Here is a 19,895-nt window from a genome sequence, read left to right on the forward strand (position 1 = left end):
AAGAAAAAGAAAAGAAAGAAAAAGAAAGAAAGAAAGAAAAGAAAGAAAGAGAGAGAGAGAGAAAGAAAGAAAGAAAGAAAGAAAAGAAAGAAAGAAAGAAAGAAAGAAAGAAAGAAAGAAAGAAAGAAAGAAAGAAAGAAAGAAAAGAAAGAAAGAAAGAAAGAAAGAAAGAAAGAAAGAAAGAAAGAAAGAAAGAAAGAAAGAAAGAAAGAAAGAAAGAAAGAAAAGGGAAGCGGGAAGGAGGAGGAGGAAGAGGAGGAGGGAAAAAGAGATAATTAATTAATTCACTATTTCTCCATCTTTTTGTTCTTTCCTGGTCCTCAATGGATTGGATGATGCCTGCCCACATTGGTGAGGGTGGATCTTCTTTACACAGTCTACTAATTCAAATGCTCATATCTTCTGGACACACCCTCAGAGACCCAGAAATAATGTTTTACCAGCTACCTGGCCACATCCCTTAACCTAGTCAAGTTGACATGTAAAATTAACCAGCTATTACTATATTGTTCTAGGATAACAGGCATAAACTGAGACTACTTTAGACAAATCTGGATATATGGTCACCGCACCCATAGGACAGGTATAATTTATCCAGTTTTTCAAAGGTTCAATGGCGTTGGATGATTTTCTCAGAGTTACAGCTGGACGGAGGATGAGCAGTTATTCAAACCCAGGACAATCACATTCCAAAAAAAGGATTTAAAAAGCTATGTCTTGCCCTTTCGGCCGGAACCGCCATCTTCCAGTAATTCGCCAAAATGACGAACACAAAGGGAAAGAGGAGAGGCACCCGATATATGTTCTCTAGGCCTTTTAGAAAACATGGAGTTGTTCCTTTGGCCACGTGTATGCGAATCTATAAGAAAGGTGATATTGTAGACATCAAGGGAATGGGTACTGTTCAAAAAGGAATGCCCCACAAGTGTTACCATGGCAAAACTGGGAGAGTCTACAACGTTACCCAGCATGCTGTTGGCATTGTTGTAAACAAACAAGTTAAGGGCAAGATTCTTGCCAAGAGAATTAATGTGCGTATTGAGCACATTAAACACTCTAAGAGCCGAAATAGCTTCCTGAAACGCATGAAGGAAAATGATCAGAAAAAGAAAGAAGCCAAAGAGAAAGGTACCTGGGTTCAACTGAAGTGCCAGCCTGCTCCACCCAGAGAAGCACACTTTGTGAGAACCAATGGGAAGGAGCCTGAGCTGTTGGAACCTATTCCTTATGAATTCATGGCATAATAGGTGTTAAAAAAATAAAATAAAATAAAAGACCTCTGGGCTGAAAAAAAAATAAAAATAAAATAAATAAATAAATAAAAAGCTATGTCTTAAAAGAAGTTAGCCTTTTTAAGTCTATGGACAGAATTCCTATATTATGACAGTAGGTAAAGTTGGAAATGGATTTGTTATGTTCCCTTCTTTAAAATTCCTTACTAGTCTTTAACTATATATTTCTTTCTTTGCTTGATGGACTTTGGCTGTTATGAAAGGAAATAGTAACCTGTTATGTTATATTAGGATTAACATATAATTATTTACCTGATGACTGCAAGTCTTTTGTTTGTGTTTGCTGGCCTCTCTATTGGTATTTGGAGAACAAAACCAGATGTAAAGCTATGTGATACAAAGAGAATAGCTATGAATATTAAATTATCTTAGGCTTGCTAGAAAAATAATTTTACATAAGTGTAGAGCATGTTGCTATTCTTATCATGCTTTATCCCTAATATAGATTTGATTTATTGATGGATTTCATTGTTCATAAATAAGAAGGAAACATTCTAGCCTTCTTTATTATCTATCACCAAAGTAAAATAAACTTTGAAAATCTAAAAAATGACTTTTTGTACTTTATGAAGAAGAAAATGAAAAAATTATCTGGAGTTGTGTGATGCAGGAGCTACCACCATTTAGCAGTCGCATTCTGCTATGTTTTCTTCCTGTCCTTTTCCTTTGTGGTTCAAGGTTAAATGATTAAGATCTCAATAAATGATAGCTCCTACTGCACTCCTACTGTTGCTGCCAATGCTGTTACTGCTATTACTATGATGTTCATTTTATATCATCATCCTGAAATAGAAACATTCTATCAGAGAAGTGATATCATTTTGACTTAGAGTCTGGATGGAGGGAGAAGTGAGTAAAAAAGTGGGGGGTTATCTTGAATGGCTCCCAAGTTTTTTATTTGCTAACTAGGTGAATATGGTACAACTACTCAGGACAGGATATATAGCACACACAAGACCAAAGGATAAATACCACGAATTCAAAACAATGCACACTGATTTAAGCTGTTTGTGAGATACCCAAAAGAGGATACCTGTTAGACATATCTATACCTGGTGATTGGGGCTCAATAGAGATCTGGAATTCAGATAAGCATGTATTATCAACTCAGGGTTAAAATAAGATTATGCTTTCCTAAATGTTACCAAGCCTTTGTCTTACTGACTTTGAAAAGCCACACCTTCCCAGAGTCATGATGATCCTAAGGTCAATAAGTCTAGGTCAGCTTACCTAGTACAAAGATTGATTTTATCTCAGAGAAGTTGGCAAATCTGGATAGCTCATTTAAGGACCTGTTCCTGTTTGTGTTGTGATTGTTGGTTTTAGTTTCTTGCTAGTTTGGGTGTTTGTCACCATTTTACAGTGCCTGGTCCAAAGGGAGAATCCTGGGTACTCCTCTCCAAGTAGGAGAGGCTAGAAAATGCCACCTGGCAGGGGGCACTGCTGCAGGTGCTTCCATATGATGTCACTGCTGGAAACAAAGTTTGGGAGAACAGTGCAAGGCCATTGTGCAATAGGGCCAGCCTTGAGACCCAGGAATGTAACTGTACATTTCATGAAGTGTTAGGGACAGGGGAGAGGTCAAGTAAGGCCTTGTTGAAAAGTGATCACTGCATCAAGCAACAAGGGGCATTGTTGGCCCCATAAGGGAGTTGACTGGGATAATGCACATGATATTCAGGTTGAATTAAAATCAGAACCAAATGGAACATGAGAGAGTAGAGGAAGAACATACACTGCTAGTCAGAAGGCCTGGCTCTGAAGGGAAGACAGAAGTTTTACATTACCTGAAGGAAAATATTTTATTTTATTGATCTTTGATTGCAGCCAGGGTCTAGCATCCTGCTGTGTAAGTACATTGTTATGAAAGAATAAATCAATTAGTGATTTTGAGCTACTGTCCATCCCAAATAATTTGGCTTTTATAAGAGGGCATCTTCAGATCCCTTTTGGAGATTAAATCTTGTCACAATTTTGTCATTTCACAGTAGAATTTTTTTTAAAACGTGCTGTGTATGCGCGTGCTTGTCTTGGAAAACATCTTGGCTATTTTCAAAATTACAGCCTCTAGGTGAGAGGTATTCGATTATATCAGAAAGTGTGTCTTAATTATTATTTAGTTTAACTACCAATGGTCCTTTTGAACATACACCCATTTTATGAAATTCTTTTGAAACTCACAGCCTTAACTGAGTCAAATTCATTTATATGAAACAAAACAAGGTGTCAATAAATCAGGTAAATAATTCCTCTTTAAAGAGTAGTACAGTGAGAGAGCAAATTGATTAACATAAAATATTTTTAACAAATTCTTAAAATTACGAGATTTAATTCGGACTCAAGTATTAAAAGGAATATGCAGCAAATATGCTACTGGCAAATGTTTATTTTTGAGTATCAGAAGTGCTGTGGGCTCAGTGCTCTCTCCACAGGAGAGGAGGCCACAGTCCACTGCTGTCCTGCACGGCCCATGCTTGGGTCTGCCCCACTGTGCCTGGAGCCCACTTGAAGTAGCACAGGGCATGTGTGGTGGCCAGGATCTGAGTATATGAGAAGTGATAGCACAGGACTGGTTCTGCTACTTCACGTTTTTCTGACATTCAGGCTTCCTTTATTTGTAGGTGAGCGTCCCTATCAATGTCCTTATTGTGAAAAAGGATTCAGTAAAAATGATGGACTGAAGATGCACATTCGTACTCACACCAGGGTAAGATTATATTCTGTTTCATTAATATTGATCATGAAAACCATACTTACTTTAAAAGAAATATATTTAACTTTATATTACAAAATAATGGCAATACACTGGAAGTTATATATCTATATTTATGATAGACATTTAAGGATAATTTTTTTAAAAGATAAAACAATGAAAAAAAAACACGAATTGAAACCCCAAAATGGTTTTTATTCTTTGAATCAGGAATCAGTTTTCAGAAGTTATAAATGATGAACTGCAAGATAAATAGATTTTTAACATTTTAATACTGCAATATTTAAAGTTTTTTCTTACAGAACATTCACAAGTAATAGGAACATTTTTTAATAGAGTCTGCAAATTTGTCAGCATTTGACCATTAAGTAATACTGATGAGCAAGTATGTTTGCAAGAAAGACAATGCAGATGAATTACCAGGACAGGTGGAAAATAAGGAAGTGTAACTCAGTGCTTCACAGGGCATGCCTAGTGCTGTGGCTTATTCTTCCCACTGTACCCTTTGTACCTTTGCTGTCAACACTCTCACTGAACTATTGTCATTCTGTTATCTATGCCTTTTCCAGACTCAAGCATCTGTTTCACATGCTTTTAAAAAAATGTAAGCAGCTTACTCACCATCACCCACCATTTCATAGCTAACTATTCCATTTAAGGCACAATTAGATACTTTAAATGAACTTTCCACATAGAAATTTTGTATTGTTTTAAATAGCTATTGTTGATTTTGCTCTATTCAACTTTTCACTGCATTATCTTTCAGTTTCTTTTCAGTTTCGCCTTTTAAAGTGTATATGGTCTGCATGTAAATGATATTTTTTTTCAAATATTAAGAGACTTATCTAATCCCCTTTAGAACAATTCTAATTTAAACCGCTCCTGGATTTTACTTTTTACCTTAGCTATAAAAGAAAAACTTTAGAGAAAACACATAATAGTAATATTCTTCCTGGTATAATAATACTGTAGCCCTCCACTTCAGTTCGACAGCACATAAAATCTATCCTCTGAGGTCCCCTTAAGAAAATACTTTATTTGTCTTGGTGGTGAAGAGAGGGAGCTTCTCCACTCATTAAAACAAATCTGTAGCAGGTTTCTCATTCTAGTTTGTAGTATCATATTCATATTATGTGAATATTAGGAATTGGAGTACTTCCTAGATATAAAAGTACTTCATAAACCGTAAAGGATTAGACAGATATTCCTGTTGATAATAGCATGATTTAAATGTACAATATCCAAAATATTTCACAATGAGTATTATGAAAGAGGTTTAAATTAGCTTTAGATTAGGAGGTTATTTTACATGTGAGCAGTTGTCACAGATGTATCAGTAATGTATTTATTTAAAAGATGCGGACATAGGCAAAGGGGCCCAGGCTCCTCTTAATAGAAACCAATGATATTGACAGAAATTTACATATGATGTTGTTTTACTTGATTACTGAAGGTAGACATGATTGCAACACAGAAGAAGCTGTTTAAATCACTGCAAGAAAAAATATTTTTGGGGTTTTTCAAGAAGGTGAGACATTTCCAATTCAATTGAGTTGGTTTTTACTTCATTTTAATATAAAGTTATTAATGAGAATAATACAGATAGTTAAGATGAATAAAAATAAACACAAAATCACTAATTACATGCCAGTACTCTTTTAGACCTTTGCACTTATTAATTTATTTAAGCTTCACAACAACTATATGAGGTAGCTGTTATTATGATTTCTTTTTGAAAAACAAGAAACTGAGGCACAAACAAATAAGTGGCAGAGTTGAGATTTGAACCTAGGGAGATTGGCTACAGGACCATTTGCAATTTTTTGCCTATTATTTAACTGAATATTTTCTCATTCCACCGGCTCATATATTTTCTGGTATATTTCCACACTAAACAAATTACAGTAATGACCCCAAATTTAAAAGTCCCATATCCTTTTGAATTTTTGAACCTCGATATAAGGATTCCAACACTGTCTCCAAAGTATTCAGCTGCAGATGGTCCCTTGTCAGAAGTTTTCTGACATTAACTGCACGGAAAGAAAACAAATTCTAGGCTTTGACTAAGGGAACTCAAGAGAATGTATAGACCAGGAGCACTCATGATTTTAGGCAAGATCCCCCACAATGAGTAGAAGATCCAAGGAACAGGGTCAATATGTGTAAGCCTTTTGGGTTTTACCTCAAACTCTTTTTAAATTTTCCTTTTTTGTGCATTTTTAAAATATTTTGCCCAAGCAGTTTTATTTTGAAAATACTGTTTCCTAAGTATTGAATAAATACAGATAGTCTTTGCATATTAGTTCAAATTTTCAAAAGCCTACTAAGGTTATCAGCTAGTACAATCAAACTATTATTAAAACTCAAAAGAGATTTTAAAAAATATTCTAGAGGAACAACCTCTGCAAGGTCATATTTTCCCAGTATTATTTGCGTTTTGTAAGACTCTGGTCAAAAAAGATACTGTTACATTTGGGCCATAACACATTTCAGTTTCAATTTTGCATTCACATTACATAAGCATTTAAATAACTCTAATTCCCAGACATTTTTGGTCCTATTTTAAAAGTTTTTAATTCCATTTTAGCAACAACAGAAAAAAAAATAAGCTATCTAATTCAGTAAGGTACATCTTTAGGAAGTTTTGCTGAGACAACCCAAGATGCTGTGTCAGGCCTGTACCCCCAAGTTTGCATTCTGTGGTGACTGCATGAATGCCTTCTAGAAGAAACATAAAGCCATTTACTCTCTGGTTATTGTCTATAGGGTGCAGTAAGAGCCCCAGATGTGGGAGATAATTTTGCCAAAATCCAATTAATCATTGACCTTTCTTGGAGAGACCAGGGTTTGAGGTGAAGTCTGGTGATTTTACTTCCTTCAGTATATTCTCTTTATATTTGTTATTTTCAGCTTCTGACTATATTGTACCTAGTTGTGTTTTTCATTGTATTTTTCCAGCTTAGATCTGTAGTCTGCTATCTTTAGTTAAATTTCAGAAAATTCTTGGCCTTTTTTTTTTTTTTTTTCAAATTTGTTTTGTCCCTTTCTTTCTGTCTTCTTATGGGACACCAGTTACACATGTTAGACTATTTGATATTGTTCCAGAGTTCTTGAATGCCCTATTCTCTTTTTGTTTCCTTTGCATTTAAAAAAAAAAAAAAAACTCAGTGTTTTTCTTTGTGTTTCTAATTTCTATTGATATTTTCAACTTCATTGATTTTTCTACCTCTGTTGTGCTGTCTGCCTATTGAAGGAGTGCATCTTTGATACTATGTTTTTCATCTCTAGCATTTTCACTTGGATTTTTAAAAAGCGTTTCCATAAGGCCTGGCACAGTGGCTGATTCCTGTATTTCCAGCACTTTGGGAGACTGAGGTGGGAGGATTGCTTGAGGCCAGGAGTTTGAGGATGCAGTGAGCTATGATTGTGCCACTGCCCTTCAGCCTAAATGACAGGGTAAGACCCTGTAAGACTCAGCTAAAAAAAAAATACTATTACATTTTGGCCATAACACATTTCAGTTTTAAATTTGCATTTAAAAATAAAATAAATAAATAAGAAAATAAATCGTTTCTATATTTCTGTTGAAAGTGCCCATTTGTTCATCTGTGTGACCCACCTTTTTCACTGGATTGTTTGACATATTAATTGTAATCATTTTAAATTCTTTGGTGTTTCCACCATCAGGGCCATCTGTGGATCTCATTGTTTTGACTATTCTATCTCTTGATAATGAGTGGGAAGATTGCAGGAGTTTGCTTTTTAAGTGTAACATAATTTTTGAACATCTGTTTGTGTGTGTGTGTGTGTGTGTGTAAAAGAAACTAAGTCTCTAAGTCTAATTGGAGACTAAAGTAAACACTGTTTATGCCTGGAAATAGGTATACTTCTTCTTCTGCTAGGCTGTTAATGTGAGTGAGGGCTTGGGTCAATCTGGTCAAGAGCTAAGCTAGGTTTGGGGTTTGTTGTTCCTGTGGTCACCACAGGCTATAAGCTTCTCCAGCGAGTGGACTGCTGCTGCTGTGTTCTTCGTGCGAGGCCTGGAGGCTCAGCAGGTTTTTCTTGAGGATCCTTCCTCACCATCAGGTTTTGGCAGATCATGTGTACCTTTGCCACAGAACATGTTTCTCTCTCTCTGCCTTTGTGCCTCCACTGGCAGTAGCCTGCTGGTGGTTGTTAATAGGCACGAGACTTAAGTAGGCCAAAGGGCTTTCCTGGGGCCCCTGCTCTAGCATTAGTTGGGTAGGTGCTCTGCACTTGAGTCTCAGGGTTGTGACTTTATCAGCATTTCTGCCTCTCCCCTGGTGCTAGGTGGCCCCTGCCTCTGACTCCACTCAGGGTCAGCTGCAATGTCCTAACCACTAGCTACATATGGCTATTGAAATTTAAATTTTAATTAAATCTAATTAAATGCAATTAAAAATTTACTTTTTCAGTCACATTAGCCACTTTTCAGGTGCTCTATAGGCACATGTGTCTGGTGACGACTGTATGCCACAGCACAGATATAGGACATTACAGTCACCACAGAAAGCTCTGTTGGACAGCACAGGCCTAGAGGGTGGATGGTTTCCTGGCCCTACCGGCTGTGGCAGGTGAGCTCCACCTCGTGTCTTTGGAGTAGAAGGTTTGGGGCATGAGAAAGAGGTTTGGGGCATGAGAAAGAGGTTTCTGCCCCTCTTCCCACAGTAGCAGACCTCTCCTGTGGATCCCTTGGGTTCTTGGGCTCCCCTGGATGTCAGTGCAGGATATATAGGCAGGTTCTGTCTCTGTCCAGAGGCCATGGGTCATTGCCTGGAACCACAGCACCTGAAAGTTTCATGTTCCCAGCAGCTGGTAGCTTTTGCCTCCTGTCAAAGCAGAGTAACATCTGGGATGTGGCAGGTGTCTCCCTCCTCACTCAGAGGCAAAGACTTTTGTTTCCTGTGTGAGGCAGGTTTGTGGCCTGGGTGGTTTGTGCTGCTCCCTGGCAGCCGCTGCTCATCACCTTGTATGCACACAGCACAGAGACAGAAAGCAGATGGGTTCCTTCAAGTACTCCTACTCCACCCTCAGACCTTGTCTGTGCCACCCAGAGGGTCTCTAAGGTATCCTGCCCTGCATCTAATCTTTTTTACGAATGCTGATGGAGCCAGTGGAAAAGAGATGAGTGGCTATGGACTTTCCATGTGCCAGGGTCTCCAGGATTCTAACCTAAATGCTAGTCCGCAATCCTTAAGGATGAACCATCGCTTGTTTTCTTCCTACCCGTTTTGTGACAGTTCTCTTTTCCTCTGACAAAGGTGAGACCATTCTGTGTTCCATTTTTTTTTTTTGACATTTAGTTCATCTGATTGTCTTGTGACCTTAGCTCACAAAATGTTTCATGACCTTAAGCTTGAAAGAATGACTGAATTTTTCAGTTTTTTGTCACTATTAAGTTAGGGGTGATGTTCTTTGTGGCTTTCCACATCCTATGAGTAGTGATTTATTTTTAACTGTAGAGGGTTTTTGGGAATAACTTTTCCCACTTAATGGCTCTAGATTAATTTCCTGCCCAGGAGCTGATAAAAGCAGAACTTCTTACATTCCATGTCCAGTTAGCTCCTCCATTCAGTCAGGGAAGCACCCCTATTTAGAGGCCCTATGTGAACTTAGGCCATTTTGCTATGGTTTCTCTAAAGGGGCTCTGTTTCCTAGGATGCAGTCAGACCCTGGCAGCCTCAGGCAAGCCTCAGCATTCTTGTCCTCGGGGCACTGGCACTTGGAGTCATTTCTCATCTCTGTCTAGATCTACCTTTTCCTGTCCCATTCATAGTGTTTGTTTTTTGCTTGCATGGTGGAGGAGAGAGCTATTTGGAGGAAGCAGGTCCTCTTTTGGGGAAGATTTTTTTTTTTTTTTTGAGAGAGGGTCTTGCTGTGCTGCCCAGGCTGGAGTGTGTGGTGCAATCATAGTGTACTGCAACCTTGAACTCCTGGGTTCAATGTTCCTGTAGTCTCAGCCTTCTGAGTAGCTGAGACTACAGGCATGCACCACCATGCCTGGCTAAGTTTTTAAATTTTTGTGGAGACAGGATCTTGCTATGTTGCCCAGCCTGGTCTTGAGCTCCTAGGCTTAGGTGATCTTTTGGCCTCAGCCTCCCAAAGTACTGGGATTATAAATGAGAAATACCATGCCTGGCCAAGATTGTCTTAGTTTTCACACTATAGCTTTAAACCGAGATTTGGTTTAAAGATTTGAATTTTTCAAAGGCCTTTGGCCTTGAGGGTACCCCAGGTATGCTGCCAGACCTTTCCCTTCTTATCTCTGTTGTCTTTGTCTCAAAGGTCTGCTTTACCACTCCAAACTACATGAGGTAGAGAAATGCCAGTTGCTGAACTCTTTGTGTGCAGTGCCTCAAGTCTGTGTTAGTCTTAGGAAATATGGATCATCTGAAAATTATGGAGCGTATGTTTTTATTGCATTAGATACATTGAGCCAAAACAGTCACTCAGTGAGTTAGGACACAACCTCATAAATACCCATTTTATAAACATTAGGTTCAAAAGAAATTGTTGTTTGTAACTGTTTACCACAGAAAACTTCATGTCTTGTATAATCATTTTTGATTTCAACATGGAAGGCACCTGGACCAATTAGAAAGTTATTTCAGAAACTCTGCCTTTTGAACACCATTTCAAAAACCCAGTTAGCTTATACAGGTTTCAGGTTTCTAAGATTGCAGTTCTCTCCAGCCTTGTTTGCAGAAATAGCCAAATTAGTTCTTACAAAATTAAAATGGAATTGCCAGTGGTTACAAGTAACGGCAAGTCTGTTATATTGTTTTATATTTTATTAATTTTCTTTCATGAACTTTCTCATCCCTGATCCTCAGGTTGTTCAGATTGTAGGTCTGGGTTTAACAGACATGTGCCTTTTGCACTTTCTCTTGACACTGTGAGACCGTGAGTCTGTGACTCCAAACGAGGGTGGGTATCTCAGAGTTCCTAGGCATCAGACACCTTTGAATTTATCTAGAGGCTTTGGGTGGTCTATTGATGTAGGATTTGAAAATTATCCCAAAAACTTTTTGATCAATACATCAAGCTGATGAACCATGTGAATGAGTGTAACCGTGATGTTGAAGGAAAAAGAAAAGAGCTCATTCTATGTGAATTAAGATGTTAAGGCAGGAGGAGTGAGGGCTGCTGTATGCTAAAGGGAGGAAAAGGCAAGAATTTTCCTAGCTCCAGGAGCATTGTATAGAGTATATGCAGCCTTGGTTGAGAACAGAAAGGAGTCTTTTAAGGGGAGAATCAGTTTGAAATCCTTATGGACACATTAGGAGGCATGCACAAAAAGCTTAGGAAACAGATACAATAGCAAGTTGGTTGAATCAGATTGGGAGGGCTGGTGGATTCCAGGACTAGAGACAGAGGGTGATATTTGAGTTGTGTTTGAAGGAGTATGGTAGAGGGCAGGCCAGAAAAAAATGTGACTGCATAAGCAAAGTGTACACCTATAGATACAGTAAGGGTGGCCTGTCCACTGTAACTGAATTTGAGGATACATGTTGAAGGATGACTTATGTTGAGATAGGCTGAGATTGAGGAGTTGGTATGAATTGTGAAAACATTTTATTATGTGTGTTTGGTTTGGTTTCGAGTAGAGGAGTGAAATTATAAGTTCTATCTCTTTGAAAGGTTGCTCTGAATCATTCTCCAGCAAGAATTGAAGGAAGCAGCACTCGAGTCAGGGAGGCCCAGTCAGGAGACATGATGGAGCCAGGTGAGCAGGAGTAGGGACCCACATGAGATGGCCGTGGGATCTGAGAGTCAGGCATATATATGAGGGACACCTTTGAGATAAGTGTTTACAAAGTTTGGACAAAGTTTAGACATACTCAGTACAGGTGGTGAAGAATAGGGAGGAGTCACAGGCGGATCTAGGATGCCTACAAGGGGCATTTTGGGGTGCTGTGATTTTCCACATAGAGATAGGAAGAGCAGCTTGTGGGTTTAGAGAGGAAGGAGGGGGAGGAGCAGATACTGGATTCACAATTATCTTGGTTAAGTGTCTGAGGAGCACTCATGGCTGTTTCTGTCTTTATGTCTGGATAAGAAGAAGAGATGTACAAATTTAATAACTTTTAAAAATAGTTTATTATGATTTTGGAGAAAATTTAACATTTTTATAATTTCTAAACTTCATCAGTTTTTGTCCTATAGGAACAAGAGAATATGCCTTATTGTCACTGTTTGAAAATATCTTTAATTCAATTTTGGAATTAGTGAACCTTTAATTGTTTCTACAACCTGTATATTTCTTGGGGAATTTTATATGCCTTGCCAAGGAATCATTTAAGATAAATGACTTTAAAATACCATTGTATTTTATTTGGCTCCAAATATATACCTGCATGCAGTAGAACATTCTTATTCTGTCACAATAAGGCATTTTCTTTTGTAAAAGGGAAATCAGACCACTTGAAAAATCACTTTCCTTTCAGGGACCGACAGCATCGTTATCCCCTTTCTTCATTTCTCCTTTGTGAAAATTCTTTCTGATGGTCATCAACCCACTTGGCAGAGTGCCCTCTATTCTTAATCTCTGTGTAACTTCTGCCCATGAGCCAGTCAACTCTCTTAAATATCACCAGAAAAGAAAGTTTAAAATTTCCCAGTTAGGAATACTTTTTTGGCATGCCAAATGATGTTCTTGAAATAAGGACTTCTGGTCCAGGCATGCAAGATCATGATTCTCTGGATTTTGATAGGCTTTGAGAATAAAAGGTGAAATTTTTAAATAAGCTGGATTGCATTCTTTTGGCAAATTTTTTGGATTGATTAATTATCCCATAGGAAAATAGACAAAAGTCTTTTGTGGAACGAAATTCTGTTTTACTATAGTTAAGGTTACAAGAGTAGAGTTACATTAATGTGAGGGATTGAACTGACTAGAGGCATTGGCTGTGATTTTTCTACAGTTTTTAAATGGTATTTACATTCTCATTCAATATGTCTTTGTCTAGCTTGAGCTTTTTGCAGGGAGGGGAAGCTAGTACTACCCACCTACCCGTCTAGAACATAATGTGCATTAGTTGGAATAATGGTGTGTAATAAGGTAGTCCGCAAGATGGTGCCAGTAATCTCTTTCCTCCCTGTATGCACATGCTGTTCTTTACATTAACAAGTACAGTCCAGTTTCCTTTTCCTCGAATCTGAGCTGGGAACAATGAAATAACTTGCTTGGACAATAGAATGCAGCAGAAGTGATGTTCTAGGACCTCTGAGGCTGGAACAGAATAAGCTTTGAACTTTTGCTTATATCTCTTGGGACCAACCACCATGTTGTGAGGACCTCAAGGAATGTGGAGAGGCCAGATAGCATGCCACACAGTAGCCAACATGTACTGCCAGTCATCTGAGTAAGCCATTTTGTCTTTCTAGCTTAGTTGAGCCTTCAGATAACTTCAGTTACAGCCAACTGACTGCAACTGCTAGAAAGACTCCAAGTGAAAACTGTTGCAGAACCCAGTTAATCCACAAAACCATGAAAAATTATGTTATTTTTATATCATTAAGCAAAATAATTACAATAAACAAATATTAAACCATAAACAATAATAATGTATTAAGTTTTGGAATGGTTTATTATGTAGCAATAGATAACTAGAACAAGTACTAAATATTACATAATGCTGAGTAAGTACAATTTTGATTGTGTAATATTCTTTTATATTTTAAATGATCAACATTTCTGGACAGAGCATTAAAGGGAGCACTCACTAAATGTTCCCAAAGAGAAGTTAGCTGTTGTATCTCAATATCACTATTTACCAATGGGAGTTGTGTTTTGTTTTTGGAAAATATACACCTTACAACTCAGTGTTAAAAAATATACTAACAGTTGTTTAGAAAGGCTTATAGTATTCTGAAAAAGATTTTTCTTTAAGTTCACAGGAAAGTGTGAACTTAAAGGCTCTCATTATACTTACATACTATTTAATCTGTAGATCCAAAAATCTGATGGCAAATTTGCTTATGTAACACTGAAATTTGTAAAAATAAATTAAGAGCTTTCCTTTTAAGTAATTGGTCTTATAACTGGTGTGACATTAGGATGGCTAAAGTGAATAGGCTCATCAGCATTATACAGTTTTCTCCTTAATACTTTCTAGAATATTAAATGATAACGAAAATGTCTGAAACTGGGTTATCTAGCAGTACTACTGTAATCAGAATGATACTTGTTCAGGGGCATCAGAAAGGTAATTCTTGCTGTTGAGGTTGGTTGTCTGGCAAACTCAAGTGTGGGTGATCTCTGGTTATAATTAGGAGGTTGATTGGGACGTTCCCTATTTGGGACGTTCTTTGTTAATGCTCTCTGACTAAAGCTGTTTTAAATACACAAACCTCTGCTTTTGAATTTAGAAAAGTTGTTAAATTTGTTTGTATGTTTCTCCTTTTTAGGTTGTGACTTTCATGTGGACAGGAATTGTAGCTCACATCTCTCTTCCCTTAGCAGCTGTGTGCCTGGCACCTAGTGAGTTATTAGGTTTGTTGAAAGAATGAAGTGAAATTATGTCAGAAGCAAATTATTAAATTTATCAAATTAACTCAGCAAGTATATAGCTAGATAAAATACATGAATCCATTCATTTATTTATTCAACAAACATTGATTAAATGACTACAGTGTGCTATGAGCTTGGACTACAGTAGTACACAAATCAGACCTTGTCTCTACCTTCAGTGGAACTGGGAGTCACTCATAAGTTTAATTCTTTTTTAATCAGCATTTCCTTCTCACTAAAGACTTGACAAGAAGGTATGAGAAGGCAAGAGTGCGTGCGTTCATCAGACGTTTGTGACGTGCCCAACTGTGTGCCAGAAGCTGTAGTGTCACAGGCCCTGCTTGTGTCTGTCAGGAAAGGTGGACCATAAGGACATTATTTTAAGTAACACATAATCCCAAGTATGCCATGTGATGGCATGGGAAAGTACTGGGTCCCAAGTGTATAACTGGTGCCGGGCCTACTCCGAGGTCCTGGAGTCTTTGGCATGGCTCTGTCGTAGCTCTCAGTTGCCCTTCCTTGTTGCTCTGGTCATCTTCTTCAGTTGCATGTGCTTATCTGCATTTCCACATTTTACTGTGTGAGAGGTAGTTCTATCTGTCTAGGCAGGAGTAGGCAACTGTACACCTATTCCTCTGAACTTGATGCTCTGCATTGATGTATGCTGGGCCCAGCCTTCCCTGGTTGCCTGTCTGGGCCATTCTTGTCATCTGGCTCTGGAGAGTTTGTTTTTAGAGATGTACTTGCCACAGAAGGAAGCCAGAGATCTGTGATCCTCTGATGAAGCCACTCTCACCCTACGTATCTGCCTGACACACCTGACAGATGAAGCTCAGGTGGGCAGACACCTCAGGCCACAGCATGGACCATGTACAATTCTTCAAGCTCAAGCCTTAACTCTCCTGCTTATTGCTATTGTAGGACAGCATACTGAGATGGAAATGAATGAAAATGGTGTTATTAGGGGTTAATATTAAAACCCACCTCATTTGTGAAAAGGAAGTAGACTATTTGCAATTATAGTACTTTATTTTTAATAAGAGATCACTTTACAACTAGTCGCTATCTGTGTGCCATTAATATGTCACTGTGCCAGGGCTTTGAGATTGTGCTCATTGATCTAGACTGTGCTTCTTGGATACCTGGATATAGGAAAATTCACTAATTCTGCAAATGTTTAGTAAGCCAACTATATGCCAGTACTCTGCTAGGTATTAGGGATACATTATCTAATATATAGTACAAGATGCCTGAGAGTGTCAGAAAACTTCATATGGTTGGGTTATGGAGTAGAATAGAAGGTGTACTAAAAAAAGAGGCTTCTGGGATGCACAGAGGGCAGATGATAAAAGGGCGTCTCTGAATGCTGGATGAACATGTTTGGGCTTCACGCTCAGGACTCTTGAGGAGCTTTTGAAGGTCAGTGATCTCAGAGTGTTGGCATTTTCAGCCCTGCTAATTATTTTGTCTCTCGCTAATTACTGGCCACTACCAGCATCATCAATCATCGATTAGTTCTGTTTGATCCAGCAAGCCCACTACTGGGTACCTGTCCAAACGAAAAGAAATCATTATATCAAAAAGATACCTGCACTCGTGTTTGTTGCAGCACTATTCACAATAGCAAAGATGTGGAATCAACCTGAGTATCCATCAACAGATGATTGGATAAAGAAAATGTGACAGATACACACATGAAACGGAATAGTATTCGAGCATAGAATGAATGAAATCATAATTTTTGCAACAAAATGGATGGAACTGGAGGCCATTATTTTAAGTGGAACTAGCCAGACACAGAAGGCCAAACATCACATTCTCACTTATAAGTGGGTGCTAAAAAAATGGACGTAGAGAATGGAATGATAGACAGCGGAGACTCAGAGGGTGAGAGGTGGGAGGAGTAAGGATGAGGAGAAATTACTTCATGGGTATAATGTGTATTATTTGGGTGATGGATAACCTAAAAGCTCTGACTTAATTGCTACACAATCTATGCTTGTAACAAAATTGCACTGGTACCCCATATATTTATATATTTAAAAAGTCTTAGACATCTCTTTTCTTGAGCCTCCGCCTGGGTTCTCCTCAGCCTGCCGACAATTTTTTATTATCCTGTCCAGGTGATTTTGGGCAGAGATAAGGGAGTGTCTCAAGAAGATACTCCCAGGCACACCATCCTTAGAGAATCAGTAGAGCCCTTTCCAGTGGCCTTTTCCTAGTCTCCATTTGGTCTCCCTCTTCCTTCCCCTGCTTCAGAGCAAGGCATAAAACGTCTGTGGTTAAAATCAAAAGACTGTATCTCCCATCCACCCTCCAGACCTGACAGGAGAGATCTCAGCATTTTAAGTGAACAGCTTTTTTCTGCCCCAATAGGGTACAGTAGCACAAAGGCCAATGTCCTGTAAGTGCCTCATTTTCTGTCTGTCACATAACTCTCAGGGATTGTTACCACAGCTGGAATCAGTGTGTTAACTGAGGTATTAGAGAAGCTTATGAGCTCATTATCATTTGAACATATGAATAATGTAAAATTTAGACAGAGTTTCATTTGAAAGGATTATTTATTGGAACTTTTAGTTTAAGGATTGATTTATATTGCTGTTATTCTGAACAATAGGAATAAAATCAGGCCCCTGTGGTGTAAGTTGGATGACACCGTGGTGACACAGGGCCTTTCTTGATTATCTCACATAATGTCAAAAATTAAAAGCAAAAGAATTGATCTTAGGGAATTCCATGACAGTTTCTATTTAACTTCGCTTAACAATGACTTCAAACAGTTATTGAATGTATAGAGAACTCCTGATTAAAGAGACTTTCTTTGACCAATGTGGTATGTTTCTAATCGTAACTCTTTAAGAACATATATTTGGTCTCAGATGGCCAACTAAATGTTACAGAGTCAGCTTCTGTGCCATGTGCCGTGTACTGAAGGAACAGTTAAGAAAAGCCTGCAGCCCTTGCACAGTCTGGGGGAGAAGACAACGAGATAGAACATGGCAAAGAGCACGCTGAAAGTATGCACATACAGTATCCCAGGGTGCTGTGTGTGCACATAGGAAGACCACCTACCTCAGCATGGGAGGAGGGCTAGTCAGGGAAAGGTGCTGGAAGAAACAGAGGAGCGTTTAGTCTGCAGGAGTAGAAAATTCATTGGAGACATCTATGTGGAATGGAAAAAAAGAAACGGCTGAGCCCCAGAATATTGTCCAAAAGGAAACCAGGAAGGAGCAGCTAAAGAGGCTGAAGGAGAACCAGGAGATAACAGGGAGATGGCAATGAAGCCAAGGGAAGGGAAGCGTTTCAGCATTTCTGGGAAAAAATCACATGCTGTGTCTGAATCTTGCAGTTTTATGATATATATAACCATATTCCAGATTCTAAGAAAGCCAGCAATAAAGGCATTTCTTATAGTTTGTTTAGGCTAGCATTTGCCAGGAGAGTTTGAGTGTAGCGAGTAAGGGGGTGTGTGTGTGTGTTCTACTAACATCTCGCTGGAGCTAGTCTTTTACAAAACACAATTCAAGAATTGCTGGTCTAATGCATCCCATGTATGGCTGCATCAGTACTTATAAAGATTTGCTTTGATCAAGTGTCTCAGTTACTCAAGAGAAAACAAACAAACAAAGCTGCCCCCTGTCTACAGTGGCTCCTCTCTGCCTGCAGAATGGAGCCCAGGTGGCTTGGCCTGGGTGCCCTGTGCCAGCCTGGCTGTGCTGCCTGCTGTCTGCCCCTTCTGTGCCCCATTCCTCCTGGACACTCTGGGCCTTGGCCAGTTTGGACCATGTGTCCTTCTCCTAAGGATGACCATGATTGCCTAGGTCCACTTCAGTACTTTTTGAGGGTACAAATAAAACAGTCCCTCTCCCAGTCTCCCAGTCAGGTCTCACTTTTTATACAGCCTTCCCTGCCACCTCTGCATTGGCATACTTTACTGGTACATTAATTATATTAGCCCAGTTTTTTTTTTTTTAATTTTTACGTCATTGTTTTTCTTCTCTTTTTCTTAGAGCTTAGTTCACGTATTCATTCAGTCATTCCATAATATAACTGTATGTTGTATGATTTTATCCTCATCCTCATTGGTATTTGTATATCTTTTCTGTAAAAACGGAGACTTTCTAAATAGATCTTTATTAACATTGAAAGGACAAAGTGTTTAAACCCTGGTCTCAGCCACCCGGAGTTCTCTGCATTCCCAGGAGGGGAGTGGGAAGCTTGCATTGTTGCATTAGATATTCTCACAGTAAAAGAGAACCCTGTGTGATGGGAACATTGGAACATGGAAAACGAAGCATCTGGCTTTGCTCAAGGGAGACCAGGTAGGGTCTACTGAGGAAGTGTGAATTGGGTCAGAAAGCATGAGTCTGAGTTTTCTAGGAAAAGGAACAAGACTGGGGATAGGGCATTGCAAACCAACTGAGTTCTGTGTGCAAGGATGTGAAGCTGTGATTTGTGAGTGGGTGAGAAGTGCAGTGTAGGGGAGCCCATGGTGTGTGTTGTTGAGAACTGGAGCATGAGGTGGGGGTCAGGCAGGCGTGACAAGACTGTGAGGAGCTTTTGGTGCTGGGACAGGAAGATAGGATTGATTCTGTAGATAACACTAAATCAGCATAGGCTTTCATTTGTTTCCTAGTGAGAGAATGGAGTAATAAAATGAACAATAATACTAGGTGTTCCCTCCTTATTAGAAGCACAAACCTATGAAATAAAGAAAATGTTCAGTCCAAGCAGCTCTGTCTACCCCTTGAAATGACCTGTTTTTCTTTCGTATCTTTTTTCTTTTATATTACACAAATGGTCTTGTAGGTTGAGACTAGTAAAACTGTAACAATTGCTGAGGCTGTAGTTACTTGCTATTACAAGTGAGAACAAAATACAATGCACAACATTTCTAAAATGTCTTCATTATTTGTGACCTATTTTGAGTGCAGTTTAGAGTCATAGAATATCCCAGCTGCAAAGCACACAAGAGGTCAGTTGATCCAACCCCTTTATTTAAAAAGGGAAATTTAAGTCAAAATATGTTGAAGACTGGGTATAGCTAGTTATAGCAGGGATATTGCTCTCTCTCTGCAAGCACTTTGATGACATTATCTCTCCTCAAATTCATTTGGTCATGAAATTAAAGGGAAACTGAATAACAGGTTAGGTTAGAGAGCAGGAGTATTATACCATTTTTTGGTTTTTATAGATTTTATTTTTAGTAATATGTTGTATAAAATTATTACCTGTTTAAAAATATTTTATTGTGAGGCCGGGCACAGTGGCTCAAGCCTGTAATCCCAGCACTTTGGGAGGCCGAGACGGGTGGATCACGAGGTCAGGAGATCGAGACCATCCTGGCTAACAC

At 38.7% G+C, this 19,895-nt stretch overlaps 1 protein-coding gene across 1 annotated transcript in view; it reads left to right on the plus strand.

The window, feature by feature from the left end:
- The window catches only part of PRDM5 (PR domain containing 5), a 232,940-nt gene that overhangs the window by 175,146 nt on the left and 37,899 nt on the right, over nucleotides 1–19,895 (plus strand). The window contains exon 14 of the mRNA XM_011952701.1: nucleotides 3,914–3,999. Within this exon, the coding sequence (XP_011808091.1) occupies nucleotides 3,914–3,999 (86 nt within the window). The remainder of the gene's footprint in view (nucleotides 1–3,913; nucleotides 4,000–19,895) is intronic.

Source organism: Colobus angolensis, unplaced genomic scaffold (assembly GCF_000951035.1).
Source record: "Colobus angolensis palliatus isolate OR3802 unplaced genomic scaffold, Cang.pa_1.0 Scaffold345, whole genome shotgun sequence".
NCBI classification, from domain to species: Eukaryota; Metazoa; Chordata; class Mammalia; order Primates; family Cercopithecidae; genus Colobus; species Colobus angolensis.